This window comes from Phocoena phocoena, chromosome 1, assembly GCF_963924675.1.
Source record: "Phocoena phocoena chromosome 1, mPhoPho1.1, whole genome shotgun sequence".
In the NCBI taxonomy this organism is placed as follows: Eukaryota; Metazoa; Chordata; class Mammalia; order Artiodactyla; family Phocoenidae; genus Phocoena; species Phocoena phocoena.
In genome coordinates, this window is record NC_089219.1 from 47643356 (window position 1) to 47659973 (window position 16618).

Here is a 16618-nt window from a genome sequence, read left to right on the forward strand (position 1 = left end):
GCTTTCCCATATGTCACATAAGGAGATTCGTTCACTTAAAAAAAAATACTGTGAGCATCTATTCTGTTCAAAACTGTGAAAGACACAGACATGAATAAAACAAGTTCCTTCACACAAAAAAAGAATATAATCTTTCAATCCCTTTCTGGGACTAAGATTTTTCTTCCAGTTGCTAAAATAAAACTGCTGATTGTAGATATGGAGTTTACAATAGAAAGGTGTATGTCTGTCCCCCCCACCGCCCCCCGATGTATATGAAAGTCCTCGGCACACAGAACTCACTCCAGAAATGGAGCTCTCTTCTTCCTGGTCTGAGCTTCAAAACTGGGATCCTGTGGAATTCTAACAAAACCTCCTTAGAAAGATCTGGCTGAGTTCAAGCCAGCTTGGGGCTGAACCAGCAAGTCAGACTGGGGTGAGTTTCACTGGGTCTTGCTAAGTCATTTGTGTTTCATTACACAATTTGCATACTGGTGAAACAGGTCTGTACTGTCCTCTGGCTTCATTTCCATTGCTCTTGGGAGCTCTCTGCTAAGAGTGAGAAGGAGGCTTTTGTCCTTCCCCTGTCCCTGCCCTCTTTCTTCCTGGAAGTCTGTCCAAGATCGCTGACACCCATGGGAGAAACTTTCTCCCTTCTCCCATCTCCTCCATGGCTCAGGTTCACGTGCCTGGTGACTCTACGTGGTGCAGAACTGGGAAGTTATTCAACTACGTTCAGGACAAAGAGGAGTTTTTAGTTGACTTTTCTCCTCCTTTAGAAGGGAATCGGATCTTGTTTTCTGCCACTATCAGGGGGAGAAAAAGAAACTACTGGTTTGCTGAGCTCTTCGACACCGAGCGAAGTGCTTTAAATTATATCCCCTGCAATTGTTACAACCATCCTGGTAGGCAGACACCATTGTGCCCATTTTACAGATGAAGAAAGCAAGGCCAAGAGAGGCCATGTCACCTGCTCAAGGTAACAATGGGCCATGATTTCCATTGAGTAAGATTTGCCTCTTTTAAGTCCATGCTGTAACCACAGAACCACCTGGCTTCCTTAGGGAATTAGTGCTTTGCATGTCAAGTATTGGTCTTTTGTATTGGACTTCTGTCTCTGGAGAAGCAATCTGAGGGGACTATACAGGCGTCATGGACTAAAGGACAACCCGAATGGGACATATGGAACTTCAGGCTCCTCTAATTCACCTGTCACACACTTTTATAGCACGCACGTCTCAAACACAGGTGTATAGCTTTTGTAAGAGTTAGAATAGAAGAGTCTCTTACCAGATCTTAAGCTCAGGAGAGCCTGTAAACTGACTCAGAGCAGAGTTAATAGTCCTTTCCTCCGGGCTCCGATCCCTCAGTCCACCACTATCAGAGAACTTAGCCAACTGATTTGCAACTATTTAAATATTTTTCAGGCTTTCCTCACAAAATGTGAGCTCTTTTGGTGTCCCCAGGTGCTCACACAAGGTCTGGCATAGAACAGGTACTCAGAAACTGCTGGATGGATGGATGGATGGATGGATGGATGGATGAGGCAGGCAGGAAGAAGAGGAAAAACATCTGGTGCTGTGGTTTATCCCCCCTTGGAAACAACAATCTTGTTCCCGGAAGGGGTTTCACCAGACACTCCCAGGATCTGTGGGCATGTGTCGTGGGCATACCAGACCCCACTGCTCCAGGATTCTAAACATGTTGAACAAAAGCCCAATGACTAACAACCAGAGGCCAGAGAACATGGCTATCAGAGCACAGCCACTTCCCTGGTACCCAACAAACCCTCTGACACATCAACAGTATTCACGGGCACCACAGTGAAGAGTCCAAAGGTAAACAGTTCAGCAAAGAGGCAGCAAAGGCCTTCCCTACATCACACAGGCCCTTTGTGATCTATCAAGTCAGTGATGAGGAGATGAACAAAGTTCTGATTGGAATGGAAAAGGAGCACGGCCTGGGAGTGTCAAAAGACGCGGGATTCATCCATCCATCCATCCATCCATCCTTCATCCATCCATCCATCCGTTCATTCGTTCATCATTCATTGCATACTTAAGTATCAGACACTGGGAAGTGAGAAACAGCAGTGAATCAAGAGACCAAAAACCTCTCCTTCATGAAGCTTATAATTTATCTGGTGGAGATACACAGAGTATGTCAGATGGTGAGAAATTGGGGGAAAAAATAAGGCTGCAAAGGGAGTTAGGGAGTATAGGAGGGGGCGTCCAGGGAAGGCTCCTCTGACAAAGTGTCCTGAGGAAGGGGAGGGGCGAGGTGCAATTCCCAGGAGAGGAGCTCGGCAGTCCAGGAAAGGGCTCACTCAAACTTGCTGTTGCCTGATCTGAGTTGCAAAAGGAGGAGCCGGGGCTGACGACCCCCAGGGTCTTCTCAGCTCTCACTGCACCCTCCACGCCCTGCTTCCTACCAGCCATCAAAGCCCTACTCAACTGAACGCCTGCAGATCCCACATCACCATCCTCCTTTCCACCTGTGCACCTGGCAGTCCTTCCAACCCTCCCACCATCCCGTGACTACCTAAGGGAAGCCTTCCCCGGCTTCTGCTCTCCACTCCAGCTTAGCCAGGGTGCCACAATTCTGAGCTTCCATAATAACCTATACACCCCGGGCCCTCCTGTAGCATGGACCAGACTATCGTTACTGTCCACCTGTTCCTCTAGACTGAACTCCCCAAGGGCCATGCCCATGCCTTGCCAATCGCTATATCCCCACCCCTGGCATGGGGCTTGGTGCATAATAGCCACTCACTAAATACATGCTGAATGATGAACGTTGAAAGCATAGGTGAGCTCCTTGAGGGCAGGGCCCATGTCTGATTCATCTAGCAGCCCCAGAAGGCAGCAGCATGCCTGGTACAACAGAGGTAACTCCAGGTGTGCTATGTGAATTGGTGCCTGGCTCCTGTGTTGCCATTTTATCCAGACAGCCAGGCCATCCTCAATCCCTGACCATGGAGGCGCGGGGCCAATCCAGATGTGGTCCTCTGGAGTTCAGACCAGGGCTCAAGGGTAGGAAGCACCGTTTATGTTTATATAGGCTGCGGGATTTCTCTGATTAGAATTTGCATTAATCTCTGACAGGCCTTAACCTCATCCTTAAGCTTCCATGCCCAGAGATAATTTGGTGTTTGGAGCATGGTTTTTCCAAGCTATCCATTTTACAAATCAAAACCTAATATGGAGCGCCCTCCAAAGCCACGGGAGGCTCTAGATGGTGGCTGGAACTGAAAGGCCTGGTGAAGGGATGGCTGGCGCTTCTGGTCCGCCACTCTCTGAACTCCGTGGGAATCTGGGCAAAACTGTCTCTGAGTGCCTCCCATCTTCTCTTTCAGCACGTAGTCCAAACTGCTTTTAAATAGAACCACAGAGATTGAGAATCAGAAGACACCTTCTAATTCCACTCTTACATTTGACGGATGGGGAAAGCAGGGCCCAGAGAAGAAAACTGGCAACAACTCTGCAAAAACAGACACAATTGTCTCCCCTTGACAGATGAGTATACTGAGGTTCGAAAACCTAAGTAATCAACTCCCGGTTCCACAGCTAGTAATTGGCATGGCCAGAGTCACCCAGGTCTGTCCGACTCTAAAGGCAAACATTGTCAATGCCATGCCCAGCTGGTTCAAACGGGCTTCTCCCCAAGGCTCCAGAGAAGCTGTGGATCACAGGCTGCCTTCATAAAAGCCCACGGGGCTCTGTGGGAGGCCAAGTGCTGCTCCGGCACTTCCTGCAGCCCAATATAAAAGCCCTGTCGGAGGAGTCTAGGGGCTTCTCTGATGGACTGCAGGATTTCCCACTTCCCCAGACAGGAGGCAACGGTGTTCTTCAAAATTCCTTTAGAAAGCTTTGCAAATTGGACTTTCAAAGAGTTGAGATTTCTGTGTAATATCACATAAAAAGGAGCCCTGGTGAAGGGCACTGTCCTCCTTACTTCTTAGCCCTTACCTGCAGAGGTTGTTTTAAGACAAGATAATCTTCGAGCTAACAGGAGAGCCCTGTGTTTGCACGTTGTATATGTGGGTGTCTGTGAGTTGTGAATGTATGTTCGCAAGAGCTCTGAAGAGTGTGCGGTGTGTGCACGGGGGAGTGTGTGTAAAAATATGCTTCAGAGATGAAGGATTAAGGAGGCTGTCTTCTTTCTTCTTTCGTCCTCCCCTCCCTCCCTCCCTTCCTTCCTTCCTTCCTGGAATATAAAGGCACTATAATTTTTTCCTCCCTCAAAGATGCAAATAAACATTCAATCACAATCTACTCCTCACCCATCACCCCCACAGAGAGCTCTTGCTATGATCATAACTTCCAGGAGGTGATGGGTGCTGGGGGGAGGGGGGCATCTCACCCATTAAAGTAGATCTGAAGAAAGGCAGGTCACCTTCAAGCGACATTGAAATTAGGGTTGGAGCTTATATTCTGTAAGTCTATCCTGCAGAGGTTTGTTTGGCCTTATTTTTTGTCATGCAGCACAATGAAAAGAACATACAACGATGCTGGGATCATGAGGACCAGCCTTCAAATACCTCTTAGATTCAGGTTTGTTTGTTTGTTTGAAACTGAAAACAGTGTAATCAAAACGCATCTCATGGGCTTCCCTGGTGGCGCAGCGGTTGAGAGTCCGCCTGCCGATGCAGGGGACACGGGTTCGTGCCCCGGTCTGGGAAGATCCCACATGCCGCGGAGCAGCTGGGCCCGTGAGCCATGGCCACTGAGCCTGCGCGTCCGGAGCCTGTGCTCCGCAACAGGAGAGGCCACAACAGTGAGAGGCCCACATACCGCCAAAAAATCAAAAAACAAAAAACACATCTCACCGGGTTATTGAGAGAATCGAAAGGTATAGCTTGAGTGCGACACAGTGCCTGGCACCTAGAAGGTACCAGAAACCTGTCAGCACTTTTACTTTACAAAACACTGAATTATATTTTGTAAAATTGCTTCCAGCCCTGGGTAAAATATAAATGGAACAGGAAACAAAATATTGCTGCTAAATTGTCCTTCCTAAGAGCAAAGCAAAAACTAAAACAACAACAAAAAATGAAGAATGGTGGGAAGTGCTCTCCATGAATTTTTAAAATCCACATTTAATGTTTTTAGAGGTTGGGGCCTACCTCTTAGCTCTGTATCCTAGGTAACAGGAAGCCTGGAGGCCTCCAGACTTGGAAAGGATTCGGGGGAAAAAAAAAAACAAAACAAAACAAAAAAAACCTCTCTGTTGATTTTCCAACTCCTAATTATGCTTTTCAAATAAGTTGAAATCAAAATGTTCTTTTTCCAAACAGCTTATGCTCCTCTGAGCTACATCTGACCTTTCAGCGCCTTCTCGCTCTGAACTCCATCAAAGCAGCCAAAAGCAGGAAGTTCTTTGGCACACGGACCTCATTCAAGGGGAAAGGAACGGCAGTGGGACCATATTTAATTGACAAAAAGAAACAGACCAGCGGCTGTCTGTCTGTGTGGCAGCTGGAGGGGAGCAAGGCGCTTCACCTGCACCATCCTGGCATCTCCAGGAAGCATGGCATGGCGAGGGCAACAGGGGACTTCAGACCATGGCTCTACCACTATCTGAAGGTCCTCCAACACACTACTGATCCTCTCTGGGCCTTGGTCTCTGGATCTGAGCAATGGGGCCAAGGATTTCCTACTTCACTGTGCTATTATGAGGTCACATGTGCTCAGGGATGCAGAAGGATTCTGTAAAACTCAAAATCACTCTGTAGTCACATAATGATTTTTAAAGCCCTTCCATCAGTAGAGGGTGGGGGAGGAATGGCACGGAGAACATTACGAGGAATTCGAGCACAAGGCATGGATTTGAGTGATAGTTCTGGTGTCTACGTAAACTTTGGCAGTTTGCTTTAATTCTCTAAGACTTACTGAGTAATTCTTTCCCACAGTAGAGATAATATTACTTATAACATAAGGCTTCTGAAAGGATCAACTGAGTTCATGGATTTTCAGAAAACGGTGCTTATTACCATAAAATGTTATACAAGTGTCTTTATCACTTAATCATTCCAAAATGGGTGCTCAATCCTTATCAAGCAGCCATGGTAAATATTATTTTTATTTGAAACATGGGAAAAGTCTGGAAAGTGAAACAACTTCTGCTAACTCAGTGGCAGAGCTCAGAATAGAAGCTAATTCTTCTATCTAACTTCTTTTTCAAAGATTTCTCAGTGAAGTCTGTCCCTAACAATTCTGATGGCTCTTTGCACAGACAGGATTGAAGCTGGGGCTGGACTCCACTGGAATCAAAGTACTTACCACCAAATACAGCATGGTGTACATGGAGAAGGAGGCGTGGCCAGAGAAGAAGGACCTCCTGTAAGAGCAAGAGAGGGCAGTGTAAGGGCCGTATTCATATCCCCGGTACATGTCTGTGCATCTTCCCTCCCTAGACAGTGACCCCGAAAGCAGCACTGCCTTGTTCATTTTTGCATCCTTGGTAGTGGTTTGCCTGGAACCTAGCAGGCACCCATGAATGTGTGAATAAACGAAACAAAGAAAGAAAGAATGAACCAATGGACTTAGCAATGCTCTATTGCAACTGTTTATTTACTATCTGTCTCAATCATCTGACTGTGAGTTCCTTAAGAATGTGGACTCTGCTTTATTCACCCATCTAAACCGGGGCCCAGCTCTGAACTTGGTACCCTACTAAGTAGGTGCTCACTGAACTGCCTACAGCAAAGGCATGGACACAGTTCCACGGGAGGTGGGGTCTCACCTGGCTTCCTGGACTTTGCTGTCGTCGCCTCTGCATTTGTAGTTTTGAATGTAGCCCTCGGAGCAGTTGATTTGACTGAAATCAGGGTTGCAGACGTTCAAGAAGTGAGGACGCAGGCGCCCTATGGAGACTTTGGCAATGTCTGTGAAGGACTGACTGATGGCACAGCCAAAGAGGAAGCAGCCCACTTGCTTATAGAGGGCTGCCACATAGGGATTCTGAATCGTGGACCGGGACTTCTCCTTCAGGTAATAGATGCGGTAGAATTCCCCTGTGATGATCTGAAAGACAATGGATGGGGGTTAGGCAGTATCAAGACCCATCAACAAAAGTGAGGCGTAAAGGATATCTACTGACATAAGAGATATTCAGTACATAACTCCAAGTTATAATCTAGAACATCCCAATTTTCTATTTAAGAAGTATACAGACATAAATATGCACAGGAGAAAAGATTAATGTGCTAACACAGTCATTTTTTCCTTGTTTTAAAAAGTTCTACATGGCCATATAGTAGTTTTGTGACAAGAAAAATATGCAGTTGAATTATTTATATGCAAATATATAATATATAAAAATACATAATATATATAAATATATTATACACACACACGCATATATTTTAAAACAAAGAGAGAGACAAATAATGACTTAGCTATTGAAGAATCAAGGTCATGGTCTGAGGGCCTAAGCAAATTTCCGGATTCTGGGATTTGGGGTAAAGGATCACCAGCAATGATCTAACTTTACACCGGGCCTCAATCTGTGCCATGTCGAGCCACGGCCAAGGTTTCTGTGGGAAAGGGCGAATGCCCCCAGACCCAGTCCTGGGTTTGAATCCAGGCTCTGCCACCTACCTGGCGTCCTTCTGAAATAACTTAAATCTCTGCAGTCACTGCTGGAAAGGTGGTAACATGGATGGGAAATGCCCTGTTGGGTCATAGAAAGTGATTCTTTCATTTTACTCTTTAGAAGTAGCGCATGATGAAAAGAACACTGGCCTACAAACCAAGAAACTTTTATACAAGGCCCTTCAGATCATACCCTTCCTCCATCCCACAGTGCCTACTCCTTAATGCTCAGGGGCGAGTTATCACTACTTTAAAGAGAAAAAAAAAAAAGAAAAAGAAAAGGGCCACCAACTATTGATTATCTATTGCATACCAGTATTTATTTTTTATACACTTTATTTTATGAACTCCTCAGGACCACCAGGAGGTGGACTGAGGCTCGGGGAGGGAAAGCACCTTAACCAAAACTGTCGGGTTTTACATTAAGAACGGGGGGTGGGCAGCTGACTCAAAACGCCTCTGCTGCCTACACAGCCGAGGACCAGTTCTGCGCCAGTGATGTACCACCACACAGCCTGCTGCCCTTGTCTTAACTCCACGGCACAGCCCTGGCCACTTCCTGGATGCAACCAGAGTCCAGGGACAGCGATGTTCAACTCACCACTCACCACAAAGTCCCTTTCACACTTCCTCACGGGGTTAGGCCACACTGATGAGACACACTTGCCCTTTCAGGGAACAGAGAACATGTTCACAACCACAAGGGAAGCAATAGATTGACACATCCGGGCAGTCCTTCTCAAAGTGTCCCGTCATTCTTTTACAGCTAGGGAAGGCGTCGAGGCTAGGGATCTGATCCAAGTCCAGGGCTCCCAAGTCTCGGGGGAGGATGGCCACGAAATTCCAGCTGGGCCCAGGGGCGAGCAGGTGCAGTCGTGACAACAGCTACCAGCACCGCTAACATTTATACAGTGATTCTGTGTTTACAAATACTTGATATTTCTAAGTGCTACCCTTTGGTTTCCTAGATCATATTGAGTTTCCTAGATCATATGACTCTATATTAGAGAGAGCTGATCAAAGGCCAGTCTGGTCTGGCATCCTGGCGTAGCCACTTAGGACGATCAGATGAAGGAACAAATGAATGAAAGGGAGCAGGATGGTGGTCCTCACAGTTGCTTTATTGCAAAATTGGAAATGTCATCTAAACATTACTAAGAGTCCTTTGACAACATGCTGCAGAGATTAAAATCTGAGAAGCCTAGCCGGTCATAAATGAAAGGCTCCATTATATACGGAAGAAACCGAGGTCCAAATTAACTCACATCTAAAGATTAGACCCAGGTGTTCTAACCCTCCACCCAGCATTCTTTCCTACCATTCATGGTCTAATTCCCCTTTTGAACCTGTTTATACTTTTACCCTATGTAACCTTACAGGCTAACACATTCCAGATGTTTGTTACCACCATCATGTTCTCTCTTTCTTATTCTTCTTTATTTATAAATCACGTGATGTTAGACATGGGGGGGAAAAGCACTAAACTAGGAGGCAAGGGGCCAGGGCTCGAGTCCCTACTCACTGAGTGACTTGGGATAAGTTAGTTTCTCCATTTGCAAAACGAGGGCACGAGACTCCGTGATTCATTCCTTCATAACGGCAAAGACATTTATTCCCAGCTCTCCTGTGCCACCTCCGCCAGTAGCCTCCCAACCAAACAAAGGTAATAAGCAGTAGCAGAGGAACGGTATACCCTTCCCTGGAGATGACACCACAGGCAAGGAGCAGAACCAAAGCCCCATGAATGATCCCTGCCCTTGGATTGCTCCTGAGTTCCTTGAGCCATCCACTGCCACAGATTAAGAAACTGTTTCTAAATCTGCATGGCCTGAGCGTGATTTCCTATCTGATGCTGAAAAAGAACATGTGGGTTCCCACTGCGTATCAGCATCTCTTACATCATTTTATTGATGAATCTCAGGGGAGTCACCTCTCTGCGTCAGCCGTCTTAGGGAGAAAGGGTTTGATTACACCTCAAGGACTGTTTTCAGCTCTAACATCCCTTCATTCTAAAACTGCAGTTTTCAGTGCCACAGACTTGCAAATAGCAAGCTGCTAATTAAAATGCTTCCTCCTCTCATGGGACGATGAAAAAGAGAATATGTGATGGCCCCTCAAATTCCCAATAACAACCCTAATAATACTAGCAATCGTTTATGTTTCTTTAGTAACTTACAGTTTCATTTAATCTGCAACCTGTGAAGACAATACACCCAGTTTACAGGTGGGAATACTAAGGCACTGAGAAATAATGACTTATCTGAAGGACGTGAGGCTAGTAAGGTTACAGTGTTAAGAACAGAGCCCAGTTATTCTGACTCTCAAGTTGAAAGACACACAGAAGAAATACATCGAGATCATTTTATTATTTCTATTGTTATTAAAAACAATTTCCACTGTAGAATGGCAACTGCGTATTTTCGAGGACAGGACCAGGCTGAAGCCATTTAGCAGACACATGACTCCAGGACCACATGGCTTCTGGGGCAGCCCTGACAGATCTTGGAGTTAATGAGCAACAAATTATGTATTTTCTCCATCCCCTTGTACAGAAGGGTCGGGGAGTCGACAACACAGCCATAAATCATCATTATGAACCAGCCGGGTTTGGCTTCTTGTAATCCTAACCCTTAAAAGACCATTTAATGAAATTCGGGCTGCCCAAATACCTCGCTTCTGCAGAAGAGGCGAGGGCTTAAATTGTTCTCCAACACGTTACACACGTAACTCTGGAGTTCCAGATTTACTGCTTTCGGACTTTATTCATTACTCACAATGTTTTTATTCCCGGGGAATAAAATAAGCCCTTCCCTCCCCCTCCCTCTCCCCCCTGCAAAGGCTCTGTCCCCACTCGGGCCCATACTCCTGCCCCTGGAGCCCTCATTTCTGCTTCAGTCAGCAAGGTTATGATATGTAAATTTCACGGCTGAGAAAAATGCCTTCAGTGTGGATCCCTTTCTGAAACAGCAAGCAACAGATTCGGGGGGTGATGGCAGGCTGCCAGCGAGCAGAGAAGAATTCTCCCCTACCTGCCTTTTAAAGCGCTTGGCACGGAATCTGGAAACTAATAAAGTGGGAAAGCATTGCAATTAAGCTACGAGTGGAGAGAAAGGGATCCGTCAATCAGTCCTTGCCCGAGAATGGCCGCAGTCTGGAGGGAGGGAGTCTCCAACTCTCAGACAGCTCCTCTTCCTGTCTTTTCTGATGTACAAGAGCTCAACTGGCCACATATTCACAAATATTGAACTGTTCCGGAGGGGAAATTTGGAGAAACATTAGGAGAGACATTTTGGAAAGAAGAGAGCACATGGTGGTGAAAGAAGCACTGACTGTGGAGCCAGAAAAACCTTGGTCTGAATCCCATCTCTTACCTTGGACCTAGATAAGTGACTTCACCTCTCTGGGCTTAGGTCTCCTTGTCTATGAAATAAGAGTAATATCTTGCCATGTACACACTACTATAGTTAAAATAGATAGCCAACAAGGACCTACTGTATAGCACAGGGAACTCTGCTCAATATTCTGTAATAACCTAAATGTGAAAAGAATTTGTAAAAGAATAGATACATGTATATGAATAACTGAATCACTTTGCTGTACACCTAAAACTAACACAACATTGCTAATCAACTGTGCTCCAATATAAAATAAATTTTTTTTTAAAAAGTTCAAAAAAAAAAAAGAGTAATCTCTACCTGACAGGATTGCCAGGGGATTCAAGAAGGTGGTATATCAGGGGCTTCCCTGGTGGCACAGTGGTTGAGAGTCCGCCCGACGATGCAGGGGACACAGGTTCGTGCCCCGGTACGGGAAGATCCCACACGCCGCGGAGCGGCTGGGCCCGTGAGCCATGGCCGCTGAGCCTGTGCTCCACAATGGGAGAAGCCACAACAGTGAGAGGCCTGCGTACCACACACACACACAAAAAAGAAGGTGGTATATCAAATGCCTAGCACCTAGCAGAAGAGCCATGCAAACATTGTTCTTTTTTTCTGCCCTTGGAAAAAAGAGAAACAAAAACTTAACACAGGCATACCTCATTTTATTGTGCTTTGCAGATATTGTGAGGTTTTTTTTGTTGTTTGTTTTGTTGTTGTTGTTTTTTACAAACTGAAGGTTTGTGGCAGCCCTGCGTTAAGCAAGTCTATCGGCACCATTTTTCCAGCAGCATTTGCTCAATTCGTGTCTCTGTGTGTTACGTTTTGGTGATACTCGTAATATTTCCAACTTTTTCATTATTTCATTATTTCATAATTATTTCATTACTAGTATATCTGTTATTGTGATCTGTGTTCAGCGGTCTTTACTGTTACCATTGCAAAAAGCTTATGATTCCCGCAAGCCTCAGATGATTGTCAGCATTTTTTTAGCAATAAAGTGCTTTTTAATTCAGGCATATACATTGATTTTTAGAGATAATACGATTGCACACTTAATAGACTACGGTTTAGTGTAAACATAACTTTTACATGCACTGGGGAAACAAAATTTCGTGTGACTCGCTTTGTTGCAATATTCACTTTATTGCGATGATCTGCAACCGAACCGGCAATATCTGTAGGAAATGCCTGTACTTTTATACAAGACATCTTTTCCAAGATAGTTCTGAGAGCCCCTTGGAAAGGAACATTCCACACTAAAGAATGTGGAAGTACCACCCCTCCAGGGTAGAACCAGAAAATATGGGTGTGGAGATGTTGGTTTTGACCATTTTATCTAGGATGTCTCTTTCAGGGGAACAAAGCAGAAGGGAAGTCTAAAATCCCAGGCAGCGAGGGCTATTTACAACAGTCCCCTCTATAGATTTTCCCAAGAAAAGACTTTTGCACACAGTGTCCCAACAATCCTTCTTTCAGAGCCTGAGAACTCATCTTCTTCCCCTGCTGAGTTCGAAGGACAAACTTCCCTATATTCTGATCTGCTTGAATGATAACATCTGCACAGCCTGTTATGGCTTACAAAACATTTCCCTATCCACTGTTATCTGCTTCTCACAACACCCTATGGATTACTAAATTATTATCCATACTTTATGAGTATGACGAAGGCCAGAGAGGCCATTGAATCACCCTCAGGTACAAGGCAACGGGCAGTGGCAGGGCTGTCGCTGCAGCCTGGGCCTCCCGTGTTCTGTCCAACGGCGTCAAGCTAGCTTTCTCTTAGAAGCCCTAGCAGGTGGTGGCAGGATGGATGTCTCCAGGGGGACAGACGTTCCTTGAGCACCTGGGAAGGTCATGTAACCCTGTCAGGCACGTGCACGTCTAGATCCCTGCCAGCCACAGAGCACCAAGCTCCCCCTTCACATCTCAGCTCTGTGGATTAATGAACTTCTCTCAGTCCAGAAGAGATTCATTCATTCAACAAACATTAAATGATGGAGAATAATGGAGAATCCTTTTCTTCACATTATTTCTCAGTCCCAAGGGAAAGGAAAAATGTAACGTATCTGGGTCCTGCTTCTAAGGATGGAGATACATGTAGCTGTGCTTTCTTTGAGCTGAATGCTCCATCTACCACAATAAAATGCAGTATCTTTCGTGACGAGAAATAACTGATGAGAAATTTAATATCCCATTCTTCTCCCACTAGGTTGTCTTCAACCTCTTGGCAGGAGATCAGCACCTGACAAATCGGGAAAGGCAATGGGAACCTAAAGCTGTCCGAGGCCACCGGTGGAGATTCTGGGCTTTATGGGTAGGTCAAAACTCCAATATCTAGAATAATGGACAGCAAAGAAGCCAGAGAGAGGTCACCACAGAAGCTATGAATGGTTGAAATCAGTAGTGGCTGCCCTAAGCCCACAAGCTTTACAAGGCAGGCAGTTTGAAGCATGAAGCATCGTATTTTCCAAAGTCAGGGACTCACGGCCATGTGTCTCCTAGATGACCAGCTCTGCCTATCCATGCACGAGTCTCCCGACTGTTCTCTCTGTAACGTTGCCTATTGCCTACCTCTCGTTCCTCTTGACCTTGAATTTCCTAACGTCCTTAATATCACCACTGTGCTTTTCTTCCTATTTCTCAAACACCCTTCTTCTTCCAGTAGCTCCACTTTTGGGTTCTACCAGGTAAAGGTAGGTCTTCCTAGGGTTGTATCCTTGCCTTTTCACTGTGATCTCAGCTGCTCCAATAGCTTCAATGATTACCTCTGTGAAGATGACCTTCAAAAGGGCACCTTTCTCTCTCTAGTTTCAGCTTACCATTTACCCCTATCAGTCTTGTTCCAATCTTCTGCCAAATCATCCAACTAGTTAGTTATCAAACCGATGTTATCAGCAAGTCAACCTGACCAAGGCACACTCATTGCAACTTCTGCCCCAAACCTCACTTCTCTTCCCTTCATTTCTACTCAAGATGCCACCAAACATAGAACTGCAAAGACAGGAAATCTTAGACCCCTCCGTCTCCTTTACCCCACTGTCATCAAATTCTGTTCATCTCACGTCTGCAAGGTGTCTCACATCCATTCTTGTTTCTCTCTTCCCCTTGTATTACCACCACTGTGGTTCAGGCCTCATCCTTAACCTTGGCTGGAAAATTGGCCCAGTAGGCTGAAAATACTTTCATCAATCTCTAGGCAATTAACTGGAGTAAAAACTCCTCAGCACTCAAGGAGTTTCACAGTCTTGCAGTTATCTCTTCCTACTTTATCTTTGTCTACTCCCTTACACTCTAGTTCTCCAGCCAAACGGGTCTGGCTCGACTACTCTTGAAAACACCCTATTGTTTCGGTCATGGTGAAGCCATCCCCTCTGCCTGGAGTATCAGGATCTCTGATGAAAGTCTCGCCTCTGCTTCAAAGTAGAGCTCAAGTGCCGACTAGTGCACTGGGTTAGAGTTTGGGCTCTTTTACTCAGGAGTCTTGGACAACTGAGCTCTATGACTCTCAGCCCTCTTATGTGTACACAGGGGGATGATATGATGACAGTACCAAGAGCTCAAGGGTTGTTGTGATATTAAATGGGACAAGTGTTCCATGAAGGAGGATGATGATGAAGCCTTCACCAATGAAAACAACCCTCAGTGATCTTCCTCTCAACTCCCATAGCACTTTATTTACACCTTAGACCATCTATAGCATTTGGCCTGTTTTGTCCTTGAAGCTCTCACCTCTCTGGGGCCCACCCACCCTGCACAGCCCTGACGCTCTTCTAGTTCTCAGACCAATTCTTTAGTCTCCTTGAGGATCTAATGGTACAGTCAGTCTTGTACTTGCCCTGCTTCCCCTTTATACCATAAGCTCCAAGGACAGTATCTATGTCTTGTCTATCAGCTTCTAGGCCAAGAGGAAGCCTAGAAGCTGCCTGCTTGTTCTAAGGAAGGTCTCACCCAGAGATTCTGCACAAACCACTCGCTACAAAACACCATCCCACACTGTCAATCTCGGGCAGTCATCTGCCCGGTGCTCTAGATGTTTCGTCTTCCTCTATACATTGAGCTCTCTACACCAGGAACTAAAGATTTTCTAGCTCACTAAATAAAGAACACTCTGCATAGCACCTAGCACTGAGGGGGTCTTCAATGTCAGTTCACACGCCCGGCTCTGAAGCCAGACAGACCTGGGTTTTCATTCCTGCTCCCCATTCATTAAGCAGAGTAACCTCACACTAGCCACATCCCCCTTGTAAGCCTCAGGACCTTCCCTCATTTGTAAAATGGGGTAAATAATCTAACTCACGCAAACAGATTTCCCAGCCCCCTGAGCGTTATCACTTAAAGTGGAGAATATCACCACCTTCATATTTGATACATATTCCAAATAAACCTGAACCCTTAAGAGTGATAGTAACTAAGGAAGAATTTCTGCAGAGTGTGGGGTGTGGAGGGGAAAGGGAGAAACCTAAATCCTAACCTCCATGCCTGTGTTTGTTACATTGCAAATAGGGCCCCTCCCCCCACCGCACCCCCAGGGGTAAGAAGGTCTCAGAAGAACTCTGTAGCTGTCTGATCCGGGATGACACAGTTGAAGGATTAACACGGCCACTCTCTGTTGGTGGTCTTGGTAATTGCACAGATGTAGTGGATTGTAAACTGGGGAACTGGGTCTCCCACCAAGGCACCACTGGGCCAGCTCGACTTCATGTTTTTCAGAGTTGAAGACTCGACTAACCTTTAATGAGGAAGCAATCTTGGGGAACCTTGTTTTCTTGGCAGTGCTCTCTCAGATAAAGGGAGATGGGGGGGTGGGGAGGAAGTAATGAAGTCCAGATGTGGGCAAACTGAAGCCTGATCCTGAATAAACAAGTCTCGGAGCTATAAGCTCTTCTTCTTGTCTCTCCAGCTAGAAATGTGCATATGGTAGAGAGCAGGCCCCCACGTGCATCACGGACCACAGAAAAGATTTTAGGGAGATAAACAGGACACTTGTCCCTGCTTCCTAGGTCCTCTGACATCTTTTGGCCTAATGCTTGTGAGTTTCTGCCCAAAATGCATGACCTCCTCTGTGATTTTTACAAACGTGTATATTGAGCACCCAAGTCTGTGCCTTGCACTAGCAATACAAAATCAAATCAGACCAGTCCCTACCGTGATGCAGCTAGCAGGATAACGAGGAAATAGACAATCAAACAGACATGACAGTTCAGCAGTGACTGCAACGATAGCGGTGGGCCCGGGGACCTCTGGGACCTTTGGAAGGTCGGGGGAGGAGGCAGCCAAGGGATGCTTCCTGGAGAAGAGGTGATATTTGCTTGGTGTTTATTTAGTACTTACCATGTGCAGGAGGAAAAGACCTGATCCCTGCCTTGCAGGAGCCTGTTATCTAGCTGGGAGACAAGATGTGGACACATTACAAGGCGATGTGTATTGAAGGTGCTATTCGTCTGCTTGAGATGGGGCAGCTTCTGGAAGTTTAGCGACAAGAGACAACACACAGATTGTTGGGCTGAGAGGTTCAACACTGCATCCCCAGCACCTGCCACGCCCTGGGGGCTTGATAAGTAATTGTGGAAGGGGAAGCAGCCTTTAGAAGGTAGCAGTGGTGTCCTTATTTTTCTTAAAAGCCTCGCCTTAGGATCCAGAGGACTACTGGTCTGGCCCCGCCGC

General features: G+C 45.9%; 1 protein-coding gene across 1 annotated transcript in view; it reads right to left on the reverse strand.

Moving 5' to 3' along the window:
* Positions 1-16618, reverse strand: part of PLPP3 (phospholipid phosphatase 3) — an 81351-nt gene that overhangs the window by 18319 nt on the left and 46414 nt on the right. Inside the window, exons 3-4 of the mRNA XM_065877007.1 lie at positions 6724-7004; positions 6261-6318 (exon numbers count right to left, since the gene is read on the reverse strand). Of these exons, the coding sequence (XP_065733079.1) occupies positions 6261-6318; positions 6724-7004 (339 nt within the window). The remainder of the gene's footprint in view (positions 1-6260; positions 6319-6723; positions 7005-16618) is intronic.